At 44.9% G+C, this 21,835-nt stretch overlaps 1 protein-coding gene across 1 annotated transcript in view; it reads left to right on the top strand.

Moving 5' to 3' along the window:
- The window catches only part of LOC135575108 (doublecortin domain-containing protein 2-like), a 492,912-nt gene extending 472,463 nt beyond the window's left edge, over window positions 1-20,449 (top strand). The window contains exons 8-9 of the mRNA XM_065027307.1: window positions 16,881-17,125; window positions 17,373-20,449. Of these exons, the coding sequence (XP_064883379.1) occupies window positions 16,881-17,125; window positions 17,373-18,401 (1,274 nt within the window). The 3' untranslated portion in view covers window positions 18,402-20,449. The remainder of the gene's footprint in view (window positions 1-16,880; window positions 17,126-17,372) is intronic.
- The last annotated feature ends 1,386 nt before the right edge of the window (window positions 20,450-21,835 follow it).

Raw genomic sequence — 21,835 nt, 5'->3', positions numbered from 1 at the left:
CTCTTCTCACTCTATTCTCCTTCTCTCTATTCTCCATCTATTCTCCCTTCTCCCTCTCCTCTCTTCTCACTCTCTTCCTCTTCTCTCTCTTCACCATATATTCTCTATTCTCCCTCTCCTCTCTCTCTCCTCTCTCTCTCCTCTCTCTCTCCTCTCTCTCTCTCTTCTCTCTCTCCTCTTCCTCTTCTCTCTTCTCTTCTCTCGTTTCTCTCGTTTCTCCTCTATTTTTCTCTCTCCTTTTCTCTCTTCTCCCTCTCTTCTCTCCTCTATTTTTCTCTCTCATTTTCTCTCTTCTCCCTCTCTTCTCTCCTCTATTTTTCTCTCTCCTTTTCTCTCTCTTCTCCCTCTCTTCTCTCTCTCTCTTCTTCCTCTCCTCTTCCCCTTCTCTCTTCTCTTGTTTCGCTCTTCTCTCTCTCTTCTCTCGTCTATTTTTCTCTCTCATTTTCACTCTCTTCTCCCTCTTCTCCCTCTTCTTTCTTCTCTTGTGTTTCTGCTGGCTGTCACTGAGGCCTGGTACTGTGTGATGCCATTCGTCTCTGTCCAGGAAAGGAGAGGAAAAAGGAGAGGAGGAGGAGAGTAAAGGAGAGAGGAAAGAGGATATGGCAGGAGAGGTGAAAGGGGAGAGAGGGACGAGAGGAGAAGAAGAGAGGAGAGGAGGGAGAGAGGGCCCCCTACAGAGAGGAGGAGAGGGGAGAGGAGAAGAAGAGAGGAGAGGAGGGAGAGAAGGCCCCCTACAGAGAGGAGGAGAGGAGGGAGAGAGGCCCTGCCATGGTAATTGCCTTTCTGGGATAATGACTCCAAGCCAGAGACAGGACCCTCCATACTCCCTCCACTGCTACTCAACTGGTGCTCTGGAGGAGGAGTGTGGCGTCAGACTGATTATCTCTCTGGCTGTGTCCCAAATCACTGTATGTAGTGCACTACTTTTGACAAGGGCCTATAGGACTCCGGTGAAAAGTAGTGCACTTTATAGGGAGTAGTGTGCGATTTGGGATATACTCTCTTTCTCTCTCTCTCTCTCTGTATCCTTCCTCGTACATGCATGAACAACATCCTCCTCAAACACAGGGGACGTTTTGATTGGTTAAGTCCTCCCGTCCCCCCCTCCCCCCACCCACCTCTCTCCTGAATGCAGTTAATACTCAGAAAAGGCAAATGTCTGTCTTTAAAAAACGATAAGCTCCACCGCTGTGGTCAAGATACACCACAGTGAGTACGGTTACACACCATAATACCATTACTGTGGATAGTCAGATGAAGATACACCACAGTGAGTACGGTTACACACCATAATACCATTACTGTGGATAGTCAGATGAATATAATTGTTGTATTAAGAAACGTTTACAATGATTTGCAAGAAGAACCATTTCCCTGATAATCCTGTGTTACATGGACACAATCTGATTGGACTATGATAAATACATCACGTCGACCAATCAAAATAGACATTGTACCACAGCGACCATGTTTTAAATTGTATTTGTTGTTGTTGTTGTTGTATGTGAAAACTACTTCTTAAAGATGAATACTTTTCAGTTGTTTATGAAGTCACTTCACTGGTACTAAAGAGAGAGGCTCACTCGGCTGGTGCTACCCTGTTCTGAAGCTACCATGTGCTGGTGCTACCACGTTCTGGTGCTACCATGTGCTGGTGCTACCATGTGCTGGTGCTACCACGTTCTGGTGCTACCATGTTCTGAAGCTACCATGTGCTGGTGCTACCATGTTCTGAAGCTACCATGTGCTGGTGCTACCACGTTCTGGTGCTACCATGTGCTGGTGCTACCATGTGCTGGAGCTATCATGTGCTGGTGCTACCATGTTCTGAAGCTACCATGTGCTGGTGCTACCATGTGCTGGAGCTACTACATGTGCTGGTGCTACCATGTGCTGGAGCTACTACATGTGCTGGAGCTACCATGTTCTGGTGCTACCATGTGCTGGAGCTACTACATGTGCTGGTGCTACCATGTGCTGGAGCTACCATGTGCTGGAGCTACCATGTGCTGGAGCTACCATGTGCTGGAGCTATCATGTGCTGGTGCTACCATATGCTGGAACTACCATGTTCTGGTGCTACCATGTGCTGGAGCTACCATGTGCTGGAGCTACCATGTGCTGGTGCTACCATGTGCTGGAGCTACTACATGTGCTGGAGCTACTACATGTGCTGGAGCTACCATGTGCTGGAGCTACCATGTGCTGGAGCTACTACATGTGCTGGAGCTCTGATTTTAAGGTCCTAACAATTGAAAAGGTTGCTCAGAAAACCAGGTGTTTTAAACAGCGTATGTTTACTTCTGATTTTGACCTGATACCGATTTAAGATAAGCGGAGGAAGGAGTTTACGTGACTAATGTATAATCTGCCTACATCAGTTAAATGTCTAGATATTAATGTAAACGTACTGGTTGTAGCCCCATTCCACAGTTTTTAACCTGTGGTCTGTGGTCTAAGGCACTGCATCTCAGTGCTCGAGGCCGTCACTACAGACACCCTGGTTCGGTTTCTCGGGCTGTATCACAACCCGGCCGTGATCGAGAGTCCCAATGGTGCGGCTCGACAATTGTCCCGGCGTCGTCCGGGTTAAGGGAGGGTTTGGGCCTGGGGGGGGGCCCGTCCATTGTAAAATAAGGAATTTATTCTTAACTGACTTGCCTAGTTAAATAAAGGTTAAATATATATATATATTAAATAAAACCCAATGACAGAACGTAGGGTTGTATTCACCGTGACCTTGTATTGGAACAACACCTCTTGCTGTGAATAGAACCAGGTTCAGTGGCATTTTCATGTCAACTCAATTAGCACTTTAGAAACTCGAAGGATACAGCAACATTCCGTGGTCAATGCCATTTTCCCAACCAACTATTGTATAGAGAATGAATAACATTAACATTCAATAGAAAAAGGAATGTGTTTTTTTGTTGTGTTTTTTTTTTAAGAGACGGGGTCGAGGATGTTGGCGATGAAGTTCAGTTGTTTTCTGAACTTCTGTTGTGATCAGGCTTTAAAGTTAAACCATATTTCTATGTGTTACAAAGCAGGAAGAAAGCATTTTCTAACTTCCTGTAGTCGTAGTATCACTGCAGCGACACTACGGGTTTATCAACCCTGATGGGACCTGGTAGAACTCAACTGTTACTACGGCTACAGGCAGTTAGAATCACTGCAGAGACACTACGGGTTTATCAACCCTGATGGGACCTGGTAGAACTCAACTGTTACTACGGCTACAGGCAGTTAGAATCACTGCAGAGACACTACGGGTTTATCAACCCTGATGGGACCTGGTAGAACTCAACTGTTACTACGGCTACAGGCAGTTAGAATCACTGCAGAGACACTACGGGTTTATCAACCCTGATGGGACCTGGTAGAACTCAACTGTTACTACGGCTACAGGCAGTTAGAATCACTGCAGAGACACTACGGGTTTATCAACCCTGATGGGACCTGGTAGAACTCAACTGTTACTACGGCTACAGGCAGTTAGAATCACTGCAGAGACACTACGGGTTTATCAACCCTGATGGGACCTGGTAGAACTCAACTGTTACTACGGCTACAGGCAGTTAGAATCACTGCAGAGACACTACGGGTTTATCAACCCTGATGGGACCTGGTAGAACTCAACTGTTACTACGGCTACAGGCAGTTAGAATCACTGCAGAGACACTACGGGTTTATCAACCCCCTAGGCAGGGTGTAGTCGGTGTACAGTAGGCAGGGGTGGGACCTGGTAGGGTGTAGGAACTCAGGCTGTTACAGTAGGCAGGGTGTAGAATCACTCAGTGACACAGTAGGCAGGGTGTAGTCAGTGTACAGTAGGCAGGGTGTAATCGGTGTACAGTAGGCAGGGTGTAGTCGGTGTACAGTAGGCAGGGTGTAGTCAGTGTACAGTAGGCAGGGTGTAATCGGTGTGCAGTAGGCAGGGTGTAGTCAGTGTACAGTAGACAGGGTGTAGTCAGAGTACAGTAGACAGTCAGTGTACAGTAGACAGTAGGCAGGGTGGTGTACAGTCAGGGTGTAGTCAGTGTACAGTAGGCAGGGTGTAGTCAGTGTACAGTAGGCAGGGTGTAGTCAGTGTTCAGTAGGCAGGGTGTAGTCAGGGTGTAGTCGGTGTACAGTAGACAGGGTGTAGTCAGTGTTCAGTAGGCAGGGTGTAGTCAGGGTGTAGTCGGTGTACAGTAGACAGGGTGTAGTCAGAGTACAGTAGACAGGGTGTAGTCAGTGTACAGTAGGCAGGGTGTAGTCAGTGTACAGTAGACAGGGTTTAGTTAGTGTAGTCAGTATACAGTAGACAGGGTGTAGTCGGTGTACAGTAGACAGGGTGTAGTCGGTGTACAGTAGACAGGGTGTAGTCAGTGTACAGTAGACAGGGTGTAGTCAGTGGACAGTAGGCAGGGTGTAGTCAGTCTACAGTAGGCAGGGTGTAGTCAGTGGGTGTAGTCAGTGGACAGTAGGCAGGGTGTAGTCAGTGGACAGTAGGCAGGGTGTAGTCGGTGTACAGTAGACAGGGTGTAGTCGGTGTACAGTAGACAGGGTGTAGTCAGTGGACAGTAGGCAGGGTGTAGTCAGTGGACAGTAGTGTAGTCAGTGGACAGTAGGCAGGGTGTAGTCAGTGGACAGTAGGCAGGGTGTAGTCAGTGGACAGTAGGCAGGGTGTAGTCAGTGGTAGTCAGTGTAGTAGGCAGGGTGTGGAGTCAGTGGACAGTAGGCAGGGTGTAGTCAGTGGACAGTAGGCAGGGTGTAGTCAGTGGACAGTAGGCAGGGTGTAGTCAGTGGACAGTAGGCAGGGTGTGTCAGTCAGTCAGTGTACAGTAGGCATGGTGTAGTCAGTGTACAGTGGACAGTAGGCAGGGTGTAGTCAGTGGACAGTAGGCAGGGTGTAGTCAGTCAGTGTAGTCAGTGACAGTAGGCAGGGTGTAGTCAGTGGACAGTAGGCAGGGTGTAGTCAGAGTGGACAGTAGGCAGGGTGTAGTCAGTGGACAGTGGGTAGGCAGGGTGGGTGTAGTCAGGGTGTAGTCAGTGGAGGTAGGGTGTAGTCAGTAGTGGACAGTGGACAGTAGGCAGGGTGTAGTCACAGTAGGCAGGGTGTGTCAGTGGAGGTAGGCAGGGTGTAGTCAGTGTACAGTGTGCAGTGTAGTAGGCGGGTGTAGTCAGTGTGCAGTAGTTCGGGTGTAGTCAGTGGACAGTAGGCAGTGGACGGGGTGTAGTCAGTGGACAGTAGGCAGGGTGTAGTCAGTGGAGTCAGTAGGCAGGGTGTAGTCAGTGGACAGTAGAGGGTGTAGTCAGTGTACAGTAGGCAGGTGTAGTCAGTGTGTAGTCAGTGGACAGTAGGCAGGGTGTGTAGTCAGGGGTGTGTCACAGTGGACAGTAGGCAGGGTGTAGTCAGGGTGAGTGGACAGTAGGCAGGGTGTAGTCAGTGGACAGTAGGCAGGGTGTAGTCAGTGTACAGTAGGCAGGGTGTAGTCAGTGTCAGTAGGCAGGGTGTAGTCAGTAGGAGGGTGTAGTCAGTGTAGTCAGTGATTAATACAGAGTGAAAGACAGTTTTATAGCAGAACCACCAGACTAAAACAACTCCCTCTCATATCATCAAAACGTGGCCTTTGAGCATGATCCCAGTCCGTGTGATAGATCGATCCATAATGCCTCCATCCAGTCGAAAAACGGTGTTAAAAACACGATGGGTATACGTACAAACAGACATGTCAGGTCTACATGGTCTTTGAACAGTGTGTCATTTTGAATGTGTCAGGAGAACAGTAGCTAGCAGTCATTGAGTTAGTAGGCTGAGTCCCCAGTACAGCAGGAGAACAGAGTTAGCTGAGTCCCCCAGTACATCAGGAGAACAGTAGCTAGCAGTCATTGAGTTAGCTAGGCTGAGTCCCCCAGTACATCAGGAGAACAGTAGTACTCAGGAGAACAGTAGTCAGTTGAGTTAGCTAGGCTGAGTCCCCCAGTACATCAGGAGAACAGTAGCTAGCAGTCATTGAGTTAGCTAGGCTGAGTCCCCCAGTACATCAGGAGAACAGTAGCTAGCAGTCATTGAGTTAGCTAGGCTGAGTCCCCCAGTACATCAGGAGAACAGTAGCTAGCAGTCATAGCTAGCAGTCATCAGGAGAACAGTAGCTAGCAGTCATTGAGTTAGCTAGGCTGAGTCCCCCAGTACATCAGGAGAACAGTAGCTAGCAGTCATTGAGTTAGCTAGGCTGAGTCCCCCAGTACATCAGGAGAACAGTAGCTAGCAGTCATTGAGTTAGCTAGGCTGAGTCCCCCAGTACAGCAGAGAACAGTAAGCAGTCATTGAGTTAGCTAGGCTGAGTCCCCCAGTACATCAGGAGAACAGTAGCTAGCAGTCATTGAGTTAGCTAGGCTGAGTCCCCCAGTACAGCAGGAGAACAGTAGCTAGCAGTCATTGAGTTAGCTAGGCTGAGTCCCCAGTACATCAGGAGAACAGTAGCTAGCAGTCATTGAGTTAGCTAGGCTGAGTCCCCCAGTACATCAGGAGAACAGCTAGCAGTCATTGAGTTAGCTAGGCTGAGTCCCCAGTTCAGGAGAACAGTAGCTAGCAGTCTTTGAGTTAGCTAGGCTGAGTCCCCCAGTACATCAGGAGAACAGTAGCTAGCAGTCATTGAGTTAGCTAGGCTGAGTCCCCCAGTACATCAGGAGAACAGTAGCTAGCAGTCATTGAGTTAGCTACCTAGCAGTCTTTGAGTTAGCTAGGCTGAGTCCCCCAGTACAGCAGGAGAACAGTAGCTAGCAGTCTTTGAGTTAGTCTGAGTCCCCCAGTACAGCAGGAGAGTTAGCTAGTTAGCTAGGCTGAGTCCCCCAGTACAGCAGGAGAACAGTAGCTAGCAGTCTTTGAGTTAGCTAGGCTGAGTCCCCCAGTACATCAGGAGAACAGTAGCTAGCAGTCATTGAGTTAGCTAGGCTGAGTCCCCCAGTACAGCAGGGAGAAGCAGTCATTGAGTTAGCTAGGCTGAGTCCCCAGTACATCAGGAGAACAGTAGCTAGCAGTCTTTGAGTTAGCTAGGCTGAGTCCCCCAGTACAGCAGGAGAACAGTAGCTAGCAGTCATTGAGTTAGCTAGGCTGAGTCCCCCAGTACATCAGGGGAACAGTAGCTAGCAGTCTTTGAGTTAGCTAGGCTGAGTCCCCCAGTACAGCAGGGGAACAGTAGCTAGTAGTCCCCAGTCAGGAGAACAGTAGCTAGCAGTCATTGAGTTAGCTAGGCTGAGTCCCCCAGTACATCAGGAGAACAGTAGCTAGCAGTCATTGAGTTAGCTAGGCTGAGTCCCCAGTACATCAGGAGAACAGTAGCTAGCAGTCTTTGAGTTAGCTAGGCTGAGTCCCCCAGTACATCAGGAGAACAGTAGCTAGCAGTCATTGAGTTAGCTAGGCTGAGTCCCCCAGTACAGCAGGAGAACAGTAGCTAGCAGTCAGTCTTTGAGTTAGCTAGGCTGAGTCCCCCCCAGTACAGCAGGAGAACAGTAGAACAGTAGCTAGCAGTCATTGAGTTAGCTAGGCTGAGTCCCCCAGTACAGCAGGAGAACAGTAGCTAGCAGTCAGTACAGCAGGAGAGTTAGCTGAGGCTGAGTCCCCCAGTACAGCAGGAGAACAGTAGCTAGCAGGCTTTGAGTTAGCTAGGCTGAGTCCCCCAGTACAGCAGGAGAACAGAGTTAGCTAGGCTGAGTCCCCCAGTACATCAGGAGAACATTGAGTTAGCTAGGCTGAGTCCCCCAGTACATCAGGAGAACAGTAGCTAGCAGTCATTGAGTTAGCTAGGCTGAGTCCCCCAGTACAGCAGGAGAACAGTAGCTAGCAGTCTTTGAGTTAGCTAGGCTGAGTCCCCCAGTACAGCAGGAGAACAGTACCTAGCAGTCTTTGAGTTAGCTAGGCTGAGTCCCCCAGTACACCAGGAGAAACCTGCGTTTCCCAAATGGCACCCTGTTCCTTACCTAGTGCACTACTTTCAACCAGAGCCCTATGGCCCCAGCTCAGAAGTAGTGCACTATATAGTGAATACGGTGCCATTAGTGTTGCTGTTACATGTTACAGTGAGGAGTGTCTTAGACATTAGACAACATGGCAGACAGGAAACAGGACTTAATGTGATCCCCTTCATCTCTCCATTTAGAAAGCAAAAGGTTTCTGATGACCCTTTGAAGGTCTATTAGGGGATTAAGAGACTAGAGGTTTGCCTGTCACGCTGATCTGGTAACCAACGTTTTTTAGGTGACACACAGACGGCATCCCATCTCCACACAGGAGGCTGGTGTCATTTTGAATCGGAGGCCGTCCCACTTTTGCTTTTTGCATGTGGCTGTGCAAGCCAATCCAAGCCAATCCAATCCAAGCCAATCCAAACCAATCCAAGCCAAGCCAAGCCAATCCAAGCCAAACTAGGCCAAGCCAAACCAAGCCAAACCAAGCCAAACCAAGCCAAGCCAAACCAAGCCAATCCAAGCCAAACCAAGCCAATCCAAACCAATCCAAGCCAATCCAAGCCAAGCCAATCCAGGCCAAGCCAAACCAAGCCAAGCCAAGCCAAGCCAAACCAAGCCAAGCCAAACCAGGCCAATCCAAACCAATCCAAACCAATCCAATCCAAGCCAATCCAAGCCAATCCAGTAGCATATGTTGCCATAATGCAGAGTAGTATCTAGTATTCATATTTCCTCCCTATGCAGTACTGTAGCAGTGATGATTCTATACAGTCAGAGGTGAGGAAGTGAAGGGGTTTTAGCAGTGATGATTCTATACAGTCAGAGGTGAGGAAGTGAAGGGGTTTTAGCAGTGATGATTCTACAGTCAGAGGTGAGGAAGTGAAGGGGTTTTAGCAGTGATGATTCTACAGTCAGAGGTGAGGAAGTGAAGGGGTTTTAGCAGTGATGATTCTACAGTCAGAGGTGAGGAAGTGAAGGGGTTTTTGATGATTCTACAGTCAGAGGTGAGGAAGTGAAGGGGTTTTAGCAGTGATGATACAGTCTACAGTACAGTCAGAGGTGAGGAAGTGAAGGGGTTTTAGCAGTGATGATTCTATACAGTCAGAGGTGAGGAAGTGAAGGGGTTTTAGCAGTGATGATTCTACAGTCAGAGGTGAGGAAGTGAAGGGGGGGTTTTACAGTCAGAGGTGAGGAATGAGGGGTTTTAGCAGTGATGATTCTACAGTCAGAGGTGAGGAAGTGAAGGGGTTTTAGCAGTGATGATTCTACAGTCAGAGGTGAGGAAGTGAAGGGGTTTTAGCAGTGATGATTCTACAGTCAGAGGTGAGGAAGTGAAGGGGTTTTAGCAGTGATGATTCTACAGTCAGAGGTGAGGAAGTGAAGGGGTTTTAGCAGTGATGATTCTACAGTCAGAGGTGAGGAAGTGAAGGGGTTTTAGCAGTGATGATTCTACAGTCAGAGGTGAGGAAGTGAAGGGGGCAGTGATTTTACAGTCAGTGATGAGGGGTTTTCAGTGATGATTCTACAGTCAGAGGTGAGGAAGTGAAGGGGTTTTAGCAGTGATGATTCTACAGTCAGAGGTGAGGAAGTGAAGCAGTGATGATTCTACAGTCAGAGGTGAGGGTTTTAGCAGTGATGATTCTACAGTCAGAGGTGAGGAAGTGAAGGGGTTTTAGCAGTGATGATTCTACAGTCAGAGGTGAGGAAGTGAAGGGGTTTTAGCAGTGATGATTCTACAGTCAGAGGTGAGGAAGTGAGGGGTTTTAGCAGTGATGATTCTACAGTCAGAGGTGAGGAAGTGAAGGGGTTTTAGCAGTGATGATTCTACAGTCAGAGGTGAGGAAGTGAAGGGGTTTTAGCAGTGATGATTCTACAGTCAGAGGTGAGGAAGTGAAGGGGTTTTAGCAGTGATGATTCTACAGTCAGAGGTGAGGAAGTGAAGGGGTTTTAGCAGTGATGATTCTACAGTCAGAGGTGAGGAAGTGAAGGGGTTTTAGCAGTGATGATTCTACAGTCAGAGGTGAGGAAGTGAAGGGGTTTTAGTCAGAGGTGAGGAAGTGATGATTCTACAGTCAGAGGTGAGGAAGTGAAGGGGTTTTAGCAGTGATGATTCTACAGTCAGTCAGAGGTGAGGAAGTGAAGGGGTTTTAGCAGTGATGATTCTATACAGTCAGAGGTGAGGAAGGGGTGAAGGGGTTTTAGCAGTGATGATTCTACAGTCAGAGGTGAGGAAGTGAAGGGGTTTTAGCAGTGATGATTCTACAGTCAGAGGTGAGGAAGTGAAGGGGTTTTAGCAGTGATGATTCTACAGTCAGAGGTGAGGAAGTGAAGGGGTTTTAGCAGTGATGATTCTACAGTCAGAGGTGAGGAAGTGAAGGGGTTTTAGCAGTGATGATTCTACAGTCAGAGGTGAGGAAGTGAAGGGGTTTTAGCAGTGATGATTCTACAGTCAGAGGTGAGGAAGTGAAGGGGGTTTTAGCAGTGATGATTCTGATTCTACAGTCAGAGGTGAGGAAGTGAAGGGGTTTTAGCAGTGATGATTCTACAGTCAGAGGTGAGGAAGTGAAGGGGTTTTAGCAGTGATGATTCTACAGTCAGAGGTGAGGAAGTGAAGGGTTTTAGCAGTGATGATTCTACAGTCAGAGGTGAGGAAGTGAAGGGGTTTTAGCAGTGATGATTCTACAGTCAGAGGTGAGGAAGTGAAGGGGTTTTAGCAGTGATGATTCTACAGTCAGAGGTGATGGAAGTGAAGGGGTTTTAGCAGTGATGATTCTACAGTCAGAGGTGAGGAAGTGAAGGGGTTTTAGCAGTGATGATTCTACAGTCAGAGGTGAGGAAGTGAAGGGGTTTTAGCAGTGATGATTCTACAGTCAGAGGTGAGGAAGTGAAGGGGTTTTAGCAGTGATGATTCTACAGTCAGAGGTGAGGAAGTGAAGGGGTTTTAGCAGTGATGATTCTACAGTCAGTGATGATTCTACAGTCAGAGGTGAGGAAGTGAAGGGGTTTTAGCAGTGATGATTCTACAGTCACAGTCAGAGGTGATGATTCTACAGTCAAGGTGAGGAAAGGGGTTTTTTGATTCTACAGTCAGAGGTGAGGAAGTGATGATTCTACAGTCAGAGGTGAGGAAGTGAAGGGGTTTTAGCAGTGATGATTCTACAGTCAGAGGTGAGGAAGTGAAGGGGTTTTAGCAGTGATGATTCTACAGTCAGAGGTGAGGAAGTGAAGGGGTTTTAGCAGTGATGATTCTACAGTCAGAGGTGAGGAAGTGAAGGGGTTTTAGCAGTGATGATTCTACAGTCAGAGGTGAGGAAGTGAAGGGGTTTTAGCAGTGATGATTCTATACAGTCAGAGGTGAGGAAGTGAAGGGGTTTTAGCAGTGATGATTCTACAGTCAGAGGTGAGGAAGTGAAGGGGTTTTAGCAGTGATGATTCTACAGTCAGAGGTGAGGAAGTGAAGGGGTTTTAGCAGTGATGATTCTATACAGTCAGAGGTGAGGAAGTGAAGGGGTTTTAGCAGTGATGATTCTACAGTCAGAGGTGAGGAAGTGAAAGGGTTTTAGTTGAACGAGACATTGGCATAACCTTATTAACATATTCCTGTAGTTACATTTCAAAATAACTCCACTCTGCTGCACTGAAAGACAAGACACATCCAAGCAGATAATAGAATAATTCCCTGTGGTGTCATTACCCAGTCAGTCAGATAGTAGAATAATTCCCTGTGGTGTCATTACCCAGTCTAGTCAGATAGTAGAATAATTCCCTGTGGTGTCATTACCCAGTCTAGTCAGATAGTAGAATAATTCCCTGTGGTGTCATTATCCAGTCTAGTCAGATAGTAGAATAATTCCCTGTGGTGTCATTACCCAGTCTAGTCAGATAGTAGAATAATTCCCTGTGGTGTCATTACCCAGTCTAGTCAGATAGTAGAATAATTCCCTGTGGTGTCATTACCCAGTCTAGTCAGACAGTAGAATAATTCCCTGTGGTGTCATTACCCAGTCTAGTCAGATAGTAGAATAATTCCCTGTGGTGTCATTACCCAGTCTAGTCCGATAGTAGAATAATTCCCTGTGGTGTCATTACCCAGTCTAGTCAGATAGTAGAATAATTCCCTGTGGTGTCATTACCCAGTCTAGTCCGATAGTAGAATAATTCCCTGTGGTGTCATTACCCAGTCTAGTCAGATAGTAGAATAATTCCCTGTGGTGTCATTATCCAGTCTAGTCAGATAGTAGAATAATTCCATGTGGTGTCATTACCCAGTCTAGTCAGACAGTAGAATAATTCCCTGTGGTGTCATTACCCAGTCTAGTCAGATAGTAGAATAATTCCCTGTGGTGTCATTACCCAGTCTAGTCAGATAGTAGAATAATTCCCTGTGGTGTCATTACCCAGTCTAGTCAGATAGTAGAATAATTCCCTGTGGTGTCATTACCCAGTCTAGTCAGATAGTAGAATAATTCCCTGTGGTGTCATTACCCAGTCTAGTCAGATAGTAGAATAATTCCCTGTGGTGTCATTACCCAGTCTAGTCAGATAGTAGAATAATTCCCTGTGGTGTCATTACCCAGTCTAGTCAGATAGTAGAATAATTCCCTGTGGTGTCATTATCCAGTCTAGTCAGATAGTAGAATAATTCCCTGTGGTGTTATTACCCAGTCTAGTCAGATAGTAGAATAATATCCTGTGGTGTCATTACCCAGTCTAGTCAGATAGTAGAATAATTCCCTGTGGTGTCATTACCCAGTCTAGTCAGATAGTAGAATAATTCCCTGTGGTGTCATTACCCAGTCTAGTCAGATAGTAGAATAATTCCCTGTGGTGTCATTACCCAGTCTAGTCAGATAGTAGAATAATTCCCTGTGGTGTCATTACCCAGTCTAGTCAGATAGTAGAATAATTCCCTGTGGTGTCATTACCCAGTCTAGTCCGATAGTAGAAAAATTCCCTGTGGTGTCATTACCCAGTCTAGTCAGATAGTAGAATAATTCCCTGTGGTGTCATTACGCAGTCTAGTCAGATAGTAGAATAATTCCCTGTGGTGTCATTACCCAGTCTAGGCAGATAGTAGAATAATTCCCTGTGGTGTCATTACCCAGTCTAGTCAGATAGTAGAATAATTCCCTGTGGTGTCATTACGCAGTCTAGTCAGATAGTAGAATAATTCCCTGTGGTGTCATTACCCAGTCTAGTCAGATAGTAGAATAATTCCCTGTGGTGTCATTACCCAGTCTAGTCAGATAGTAGAATAATTCCCTGTGGTGTCATTACCCAGTCTAGTCAGATAGTAGAATAATTCCCTGTGGTGTCATTACCCAGTCTAGTCCGATAGTAGAAAAATTCCCTGTGGTGTCATTACCCAGTCTAGGCAGATAGTAGAATAATTCCCTGTGGTGTCATTACCCAGTCTAGTCAGATAGTAGAATAATTCCCTGTGGTGTCATTACGCAGTCTAGTCAGATAGTAGAATAATTCCCTGTGGTGTCATTACGCAGTCTAGTCAGATAGTAGAATAATTCCCTGTGGTGTCATTACCCAGTCTAGTCAGATAGTAGAATAATTCCCTATGGTGTCATTACCCAGTCTAGTCCGATAGTAGAATAATTCCCTGTGGTGTCATTACCCAGTCTAGTCAGATAGTAGAATAATTCCATGTGGTGTCATTACCCAGTCTAGTCAGATAGTAGAATAATTCCCTATGGTGTCATTACCTAGTCTAGTCAGATAGTAGAATAATTCCATGTGGTGTCATTACCCAGTCTACTGTGTCATCCTCCCAGAGCAGAGCGAGAGAGGGAGAGAGGACTTCACAATTCACTATTTACACCAAAACTGGGTTTAAATATTATTTGAAATTATTTCAAATACTTTCGCTGGTCTTTGATTGAGCTTTCTTGGCATAATGGACCAATCGAAAAAATCCCAAAACGGCAAACCCAACCTACTTGGCACTCCAGGCGAGATAGATGAAACGCGTGGATGTATTTGAAAGATTTCAAATAGTATTTGTGACTATGTTGATACCTGGTGTTAAGAGCAGTGTATGTTCCTCTTCTTGATTTAAAGGGATTGGACAAACCACACTAAAGCACCTGACTGGACGACGTAGATTAAAATACCTTAATGATCCATCTTCAGGTGTTTTCAGCCGTCTTGTTTGCTACCTGGTGGTGTTAAGAGCAGTGGTTGTCTCGGTGGTGTCTTCAGGTGTTTCCAACCGTCTTGTTTGCTACCTGGTGGTGTTAAGAGCAGTGGTTGTCTCGGTGGTGTCTTCAGGTGTTTCCAACCGTCTTGTTTGCTACCTGGTGGTGTTAAGGGCAGTGGTTGTCTCGGTGGTGTCTTGTTTGCTACCTGGTGGTGTTAAGGGCAGTGGTTGTCTCGGTGGTGTCTTCAGCCGTCTTGTTTGCTACCTGGTGGTGTTAAGAGCAGTGGTTGTCTCGGTGGTGTCTTCAACCGTCTTGTTTGCTACCTGGTGGTGTTAAGAGCAGTGGTTGTCTCGGTGGTGTCTTCAGGTGTTTTCAACAGTCTTGTTTGCTACCTGGTGGTGTTAAGAGCAGTGGTTGTCTCGGTGGTGTCTTCAGCCGTCTTGTTTGCTACCTGGTGGTGTTAAGAGCAGTGGTTGTCTCGGTGGTGTCTTCAGGTGTTTTCAACTGTCTTGTTTGCTACCTGGTGGTGTTAAGGGCAGTGGTTGTCTCGGTGGTGTCTTCAACCGTCTTGTTTGCTACCTGGTGGTGTTAAGAGCAGTGGTTGTCTCGGTGGTGCCTTCAGGTGTTTTCAACCGTCTTGTTTGCTACCTGGTGGTGTTAAGAGCAGTGGTTGTCTCAGTGGTGTCTTCAGGTGTCTTCAACCGTCTTGTTTGCTACCTGGTGGTGTTAAGGGCAGTGGTTGTCTCAGTGGTGTCTTCAGGTGTCTTCAACCGTCTTGTTTGCTACCTGGTGGTGTTAAGAGCAGTGGTTGTCTCAGTGGTGTCTTCAGGTGTTTTCAACCGTCTTGTTTGCTACCTGGTGGTGTTAAGGGCAGTGGTTGTCTCGGTGCTGTCTTCAGGTGTGGTTAAAGGCATTAGACAAGGAAACCACAGTAACACCAAAGCCTAGTAAAGAAATGGACTGGATTACACTTCCTGTTCATCTCCGTTAAACTGCTCTTTCGGGTGTTGTTGACACAACCGTCTTGTTTGTCTGAGAAATTTCTTTTTTTTTTTTTTTACAATTTTATAAACACACATTGAAAAAACATACATCCTCACCTTTTAGTGAACCATTTTTGTGTTGCTTTTAACTGTCAAAATATACTGAGGATTGACAGAAAGTTTTATCGTAGGTTCTCCTACGAAAACCAAATTAACCCTGTAGCTCATATCATAGTGAAATACAGTGACATCAATTTACAAGAGTAGCAGATAAGCAGAATATTGCTCCTGTCCGGTATTCCCTGCTTTCAACAGATAATGACTTCACCAGCGCAGCCTAGCTATGTAAATTAGCCAGGGTCTGATATCTTGACTACACTGAGAAGCTCTGTAGTTGAACCGTATGTCTGTTTCCCAATTCGCAACCCCTTATTTCCCTACATAGTTCACTACTTTTGACTAGAGTTCAATGGGCCCTGGTCAAAAGTAGTGCACTATGTAGGGAATAGGGTGCCGTTTGGAACGCATGCTATGTCTGTCTGAGGGAAGCAGACACCAAAGTACCTCGTCATCCAGTCTTCAATGCCCAGCCAAATCTAATGGATTTAATGAAGGGGAGATATATATTTTTTTAAATGTTGTATTTAATTTGATTTAGCATTTTTATGAGACACACCCCCCTCCATTCCCCAAACTAAATCACATTAAAATGTTCAGAGTTTGTAGTCATGATAACTCTACTGTTTACAGTGTGTCTGTGTGGTTGGTTGGTTGGTTGGGAGGAATAGCTAGTGTTAATGAATGCAAAACATTTCCATAAAATATTCAAAGAAGACCCATTACTGCTGTGGCTGTCTCATCTTTGCTGCTAAACTTCAATCAGTTGAGCATTTAAAATGCATTAAATGCCTTTGGTAATCTAGTCTAATCTGCAAAGCATTTATTTTTGTCAAACTGCTTTTGACTTATATTTATTATTATTATTATTATTATTATTATTATTATTATTACAAAAAAAAATATGTAACACTTAATTTTATGATGGTAATTTTTTTTTTTACATTTCTCTGTTATAATTAAAATCCTTGCTCATCAAGTACTTTAAAACAAGCATGTAATTGTCTAGTTTATCAGAGCCTTTAATTGTTATTCTATGTACGAATCTTAAACAAATTACTCAAAAAACACAGAATTAATGTCAATGCAATTGTAAAACTGTGTGCAAATGTTATTTTTTACTGAGCTAAATATATGTTAATAATGAGATCATATCTAAATATATGTTAATAATGAGATAATATCTAAATATATGTTAATAATGAGATAATATTTAAATATATGTTAATAATGAGATAATATTTAAATATATGTTAATAATGAGATCATATCTAAATATATGTTAATAATGAGATCATATCTAAATATATGTTAATAATAATGAGATAATATCTAAATATATGTTAATAATGAGATAATATCTAAATATATGTTAATAATGAGATAATATTTAAATATATGTTAATAATGAGATCATATCTAAATATATGTTAATAATGAGATCATATCTAAATACTATGTTTTTAAAGCCACATTCCGGGGTCTTATTTTCAGCCCAAATGGCAGCCGTGGCACTCTGTTTGAGATCTACTCCTATGAGCTGTGCTGTCTGAAGGGCTGGTTTTCCCCATGAATAATGTTCCCTATGTGTACTGTCTGTGTCTGTGTTAATACCATGAGGTGTCAGTGTTGTGCTACGGCTGGTTAATAGCAACACTTCCTTCCTCTGATGCAGACGGGGAGGTGCAGACTGATGAAGGCCCTTTAGAGGATGCAGACCTGTCTCCACAGAGTGACCTGTCCACTGAAGAGGTTAAACACACCTCTCCACAGAGTGACCTGACCTCTGAAGAGGTTAAACACACCTCTCCACAGAGTGACCTGTCCACTGAAGAGGTTAAACACACCTCTCCACAGAATGACCTGTCCACTGAAGAGGTTAGACACACCTCTCCACAGAGTGACCTGACCTCTGAAGAGGTTAAACACACCTCTCCACAGAGTGACCTGACCTCTGAAGAGATTAGACACACCTCACACTTGCATATATTGCTTACTACTGTACAAGTGTACCAAGTTTCAGGCTTTTAATAAAAAAGTGTACATTATTTTCTATATTATCTATAGCTCAAATACAATTCCAACTGTTTGAATGTTCAACATATTGTGTCTGAAAGGCTCACGATAATAGAATCATATTCATTTGCTAATGTACACTTAATTTCAGAAGCCAACGGAGGACAGTAAACCTACTGACACAGAGGAGAGTCCAGAGGGAGAAAAAGTTGAAGAGGAGGAGACTGCAGTAGCTGAGAACTCCACCGAGGAACACGGTGATAACAAGGAAGATGTTACTAAGACCACAGAGGAACAAGGTGATAACAACAAAGATATTACTAAAACCACAGAGGAACAAGGTGATAACAACGAAGATATTACTAAGACCACAGAGGAACAAGGTGATAACAACGAAGATATTACTAAAACCACAGAGGAACAAGGTGATAACAACGAAGATATTACTAAAACCACCGAGGAACAAGGTGATAACAACGAAGATATTACTAAAACCACAGAGGAACAAGGTGATAACAACAAAGATATTACTAAGACCACAGAGGAACAAGGTGATAACAATGAAGATATTACTAAAACCACCGAGGAACAAGGTGATAACAACGAAGATATTACTAAAACCACAGAGGAACAAGGTGATAACAATGAAGATATTACTAAGACCACAGAGGAACAAGGTGATAACAACGAAGATATTACTAAGACCACAGAGGAACAAGGTGATAACAACAAAGATATTACTAAAACCACAGAGGAACAAGGTGATAACAACGAAGACATTACTAAGACCACAGAGGAACAAGGTGATAACAACAAAGATATTACTAAAACCACAGAGGAACAAGGTGATAACAATGAAGATATTACTAAAACCACAGAGGAACAAGGTGATAACAACGAAGATATTACTAAGACCACAGAGGAACAAGGTGATAACAATGAAGATATTACTAAGACCACAGAGGAACAAGGTGATAACAATGAAGATATTACTAAAACCACAGAGGAACAAGGTGATAACAACGAAGATATTACTAAGAGGATTACCACAGAGGAACAAGGTGATAACAAGGAAGATATTACTAAAACCACAGAGGAGGACTCAGACAGTGTGGTTGGGGAGAAGAGCCTAGAGACCAAGCTACAGGGAAGTCTGGAGAACCTGGTCCTGGAAAAATGAAGGATGGAGAGGGGAAGGGGAGAGAGAAGGAGGAGGATGAGGCACCGGATAAAGCTGAGGAGGTTGGAGAAGCAGGGGATGACGGTCCATCTTCAACAGATGGAAAAGAGGAGAAAGAGAAAGTGGATGGAGGAGGACGAGATGATTCATACCATGTGGAAAAGAAAGATGAGGAGGAAGTAGATAAGGAACCTGGAACTGAGACAGATTCTGAGACAGAGGAGGGAGGAAGTAGATAAGGTACCTGGAACTGAGACAGATTCTGAGACAGAGGAGGGAGGAAGTAGATAAGGAACCTGGAACTGAGACAGATTCTGAGACCGAGGAGGGAGGAAGTAGATAAGGTACCTGGAACTGAGACAGATTCTGAGACAGAGGAGGGAGGAAGTAGATAAGGTACCTGGAACTGAGACAGATTCTGAGACAGAGGAGGGGGGAAGTAGATAAGGAACCTGGAACTGAGACAGAGGAGGGAGGAAGTAGATAAGGTACCTGGAACTGAGACAGATTCTGAGACAGAGGAAGTAGATAAGGTACCTGGAACTGAGACAGATTCTGAGACAGAGGGGGGAAGTAGATAAGGAACTTGGAACTGAGACAGATTCTGAGACCGAGGAGGGAGGAAGTAGATAAGGAACCTGGAACTGAGACAGATTCTGAGACAGAGGAGGGAGGAAGTAGATAAGGAACCTGGAACTGAGACAGAGGAGGGAGGAAGTAGATAAGGAACCTGGAACTGAGACAAATTCTGAGACAGAGGAGGAAGTGAAGAAGAAGATAGAGAGGTGATCCTTCAGAGACAGGAGAAGATAGAGAGGTGATCATTCAGAGACAGGAGAAGATAGAGAGGTGATCCTTCAGAGACAGGAGAAGATAGAGAGGCGATCCTTCAGAGACAGGAGAAGATAGAGAGGTGATCCTTCAGAGACAGGAGAAGATAGAGAGGTGATCCTTCAGAGACAGGAGAAGATAGAGAGGTGATCCTTCAGAGACAGGAGAAGATAGAGAGGTGATCCTTCAGAGACAGGAGAAGATAGAGAGGTGATCCTTCAGAGACAGGAGAAGATAGAGAGGTGATCCTTCAGAGACAGGAGAAGATAGAGAGGTGATCCTTCAGAGACAGGAGAAGATAGAGAGGTGATCCTTCAGAGACAGGAGAAGATAGAGAGGTGATCCTTCAGAGACAGGAGAAGATAGAGAGGTGATCCTTCAGAGACAGGAGAAGATAGAGAGGTGATCCTTCAGAGACAGGAGAAGATAGAGAGGTGATCCTTCAGAGACAGGAGAAGATCGAGAGGTGAAGAGAGAGAAGGATGATGCAACTACTTTTTACTTTTTTTAAAGATACCAAAACAGACAAGTCTGCAAAGGAGAAAGGAGAGGGGGGTGACAAAGAGGAGAGAAATGGGGAGGGAGAATCATCAGAGTCTGATTCCAGTGAAGAGGAAGAAACAGGGAGAGAGACCGGACACCAGGTAAAAGGTTCCAATGAGAAGAGTCAAATCAGCAAAGATGAGTTGGAAGTGTTGTTTAAGAAAAGCCTTAAGGGAGAAGGGTGACAAGACTAGCATGTAGGGCACAAAGGAAAAATATCATTATAATCCACCACAACAAAACAATATTACATTATCAGGGTTCTTAATAGGATCTTTTTTCTTAACAATGTGGTGCTGCTGAGCAAAGTGCCTCTCTTACGTTCTTCGAGGGGAATATCCTGGATATCATATGGGATTATATGTGACTGGTTGTTTAGTTACATAGGGGTACACAGCTATAGGGGAGTTTCTATTTGAAGTATAGTTTAAATCATTATTTATATGTGGGGTTATATGTGGGATTATATGTGACTGGTTGTTTAGTTACATAGGGATACACAGCTATAGGGGAGTTTCTATTTGAAGTATAGTATAAATCACCAGTGGGAAGAGGATCCGACAGCTGTCATAACAGTTACACTGTGCCTTTTCATCAAATTACCATGTAACATCTCTGGGAACTCATTATTCTTAAATGGTAATTAAAGTAGTGACTGATGATAAATGACTGAAGTTCAAATAGTTTCAGAGTGGTTATTATCTGTTGGAAACACTGTAGTCTTCAGAGAGATGGGTCTGTTACAGGCTTCTACTGTGACATGTTCTGTACTCTGTGTATGATATGAAGGAGAGAGAGAGAGGGGGAGAGAGAAGAGGAGAGAGAGAGAGGGGGAGGGGAGGAGAGAGAGGGGGAGGGAGGAGAGAGAGAGAGAGGGGGAGGAGGAGAGAGAGAGAGGGGGGGAGGAGAGAGAGGGGGGAGGGAGGAGAGAGAGGGGGAGGAGGAGAGAGAGGGGGGGAGGAGAGAGAGGGGGAGAGGAGGAGAGAGAGAGGGGGGAGGAGAGAGAGAGAGAGAGAGAGAGGGGGAGGAGGAGGAGAGAGAGAGGGGGGAGAGAGAGAGGGGGGAGGAGAGAGAGAGAGAGGGGGAGGAGAGAGAGAGAGAGAGGGGGGGGGAGAGAGAGAGAGAGAGAGAGGGGGGGGATACAGAGAGAGAGAAACACTGTTAAAAGGAAACACTAGTCTTCAGAGAGATGGGTCTGTTACAGGCTCTACTGTGACATCATGTTCTGTACTCTGTGTATGATATGAAGGAGAGAGAGATACAGAGAGAGAGAGAGAGACAGAGAGGGAGAGAGAGAAGAGGAGAGAGAGAGAGGGGGCAGAGAGAGAGAGAGCGAGAGAAGGGGAGAGAGAGAGAGATTTCTGCCTAAGTTTATATGTACATATTCTTTGTTTCTTGTCTGAAAACAGGTCTGCTTATGCTATTACATTCTGTATGATCTGCCACTGTTTTACCATATAGTAGTTAGTATTATGAATAAGCTGCAACATGCAATACAGTACCTCATTAAGCAATAAGAACTAAACGAGACAATATTGTACATTTGTCTGTTTCTGCAACGCTGTACCACATCGTGGTGCGTCACCCTGTAAAAGATAATCTGTTCTCTGAAACCGTCTTGTAAACAGAAATGGAATAAACTGAAACTAAGATAAACAATATGTGTATCTATTGAAATGTTTTATAATTGACAAATAACACAAATTCACCTTTGAACCTTCGTACTGCAGTGGGCTAAATCCGGGTCACACAGAGTGCTTCTGGGTAGTCTTAAACAAATCTACTTTGAAACAAAAGTATAAACCTCATACACATGGTTATGGGCTTAACAATAAAAGAAAACACTCAGCCAATCATAATGTGTTTTTCCCCACAAAAGGGCTTTCTTACAGACAGAAATACTCCTCAGCACCAAAAAAAGTGTTATATTTGAGATTCTTCAAAGTAGCCACCCTTTGATGACATTTTTGCACATTCTTGGCATTCTCTCAACCAGCTTCACCTGGAATGCTTTTCCAACAGTCTTGAAGGAGTTCCCACATATGTTGAGCGCTTGTTGG

This window comes from Oncorhynchus nerka, linkage group LG14, assembly GCF_034236695.1.
Source record: "Oncorhynchus nerka isolate Pitt River linkage group LG14, Oner_Uvic_2.0, whole genome shotgun sequence".
Classification (NCBI taxonomy): domain Eukaryota; kingdom Metazoa; phylum Chordata; class Actinopteri; order Salmoniformes; family Salmonidae; genus Oncorhynchus; species Oncorhynchus nerka.
The sequence above is the reverse complement of the archived record's forward strand: the minus strand, read 5'-3'. Positions and strand labels throughout refer to the sequence as shown.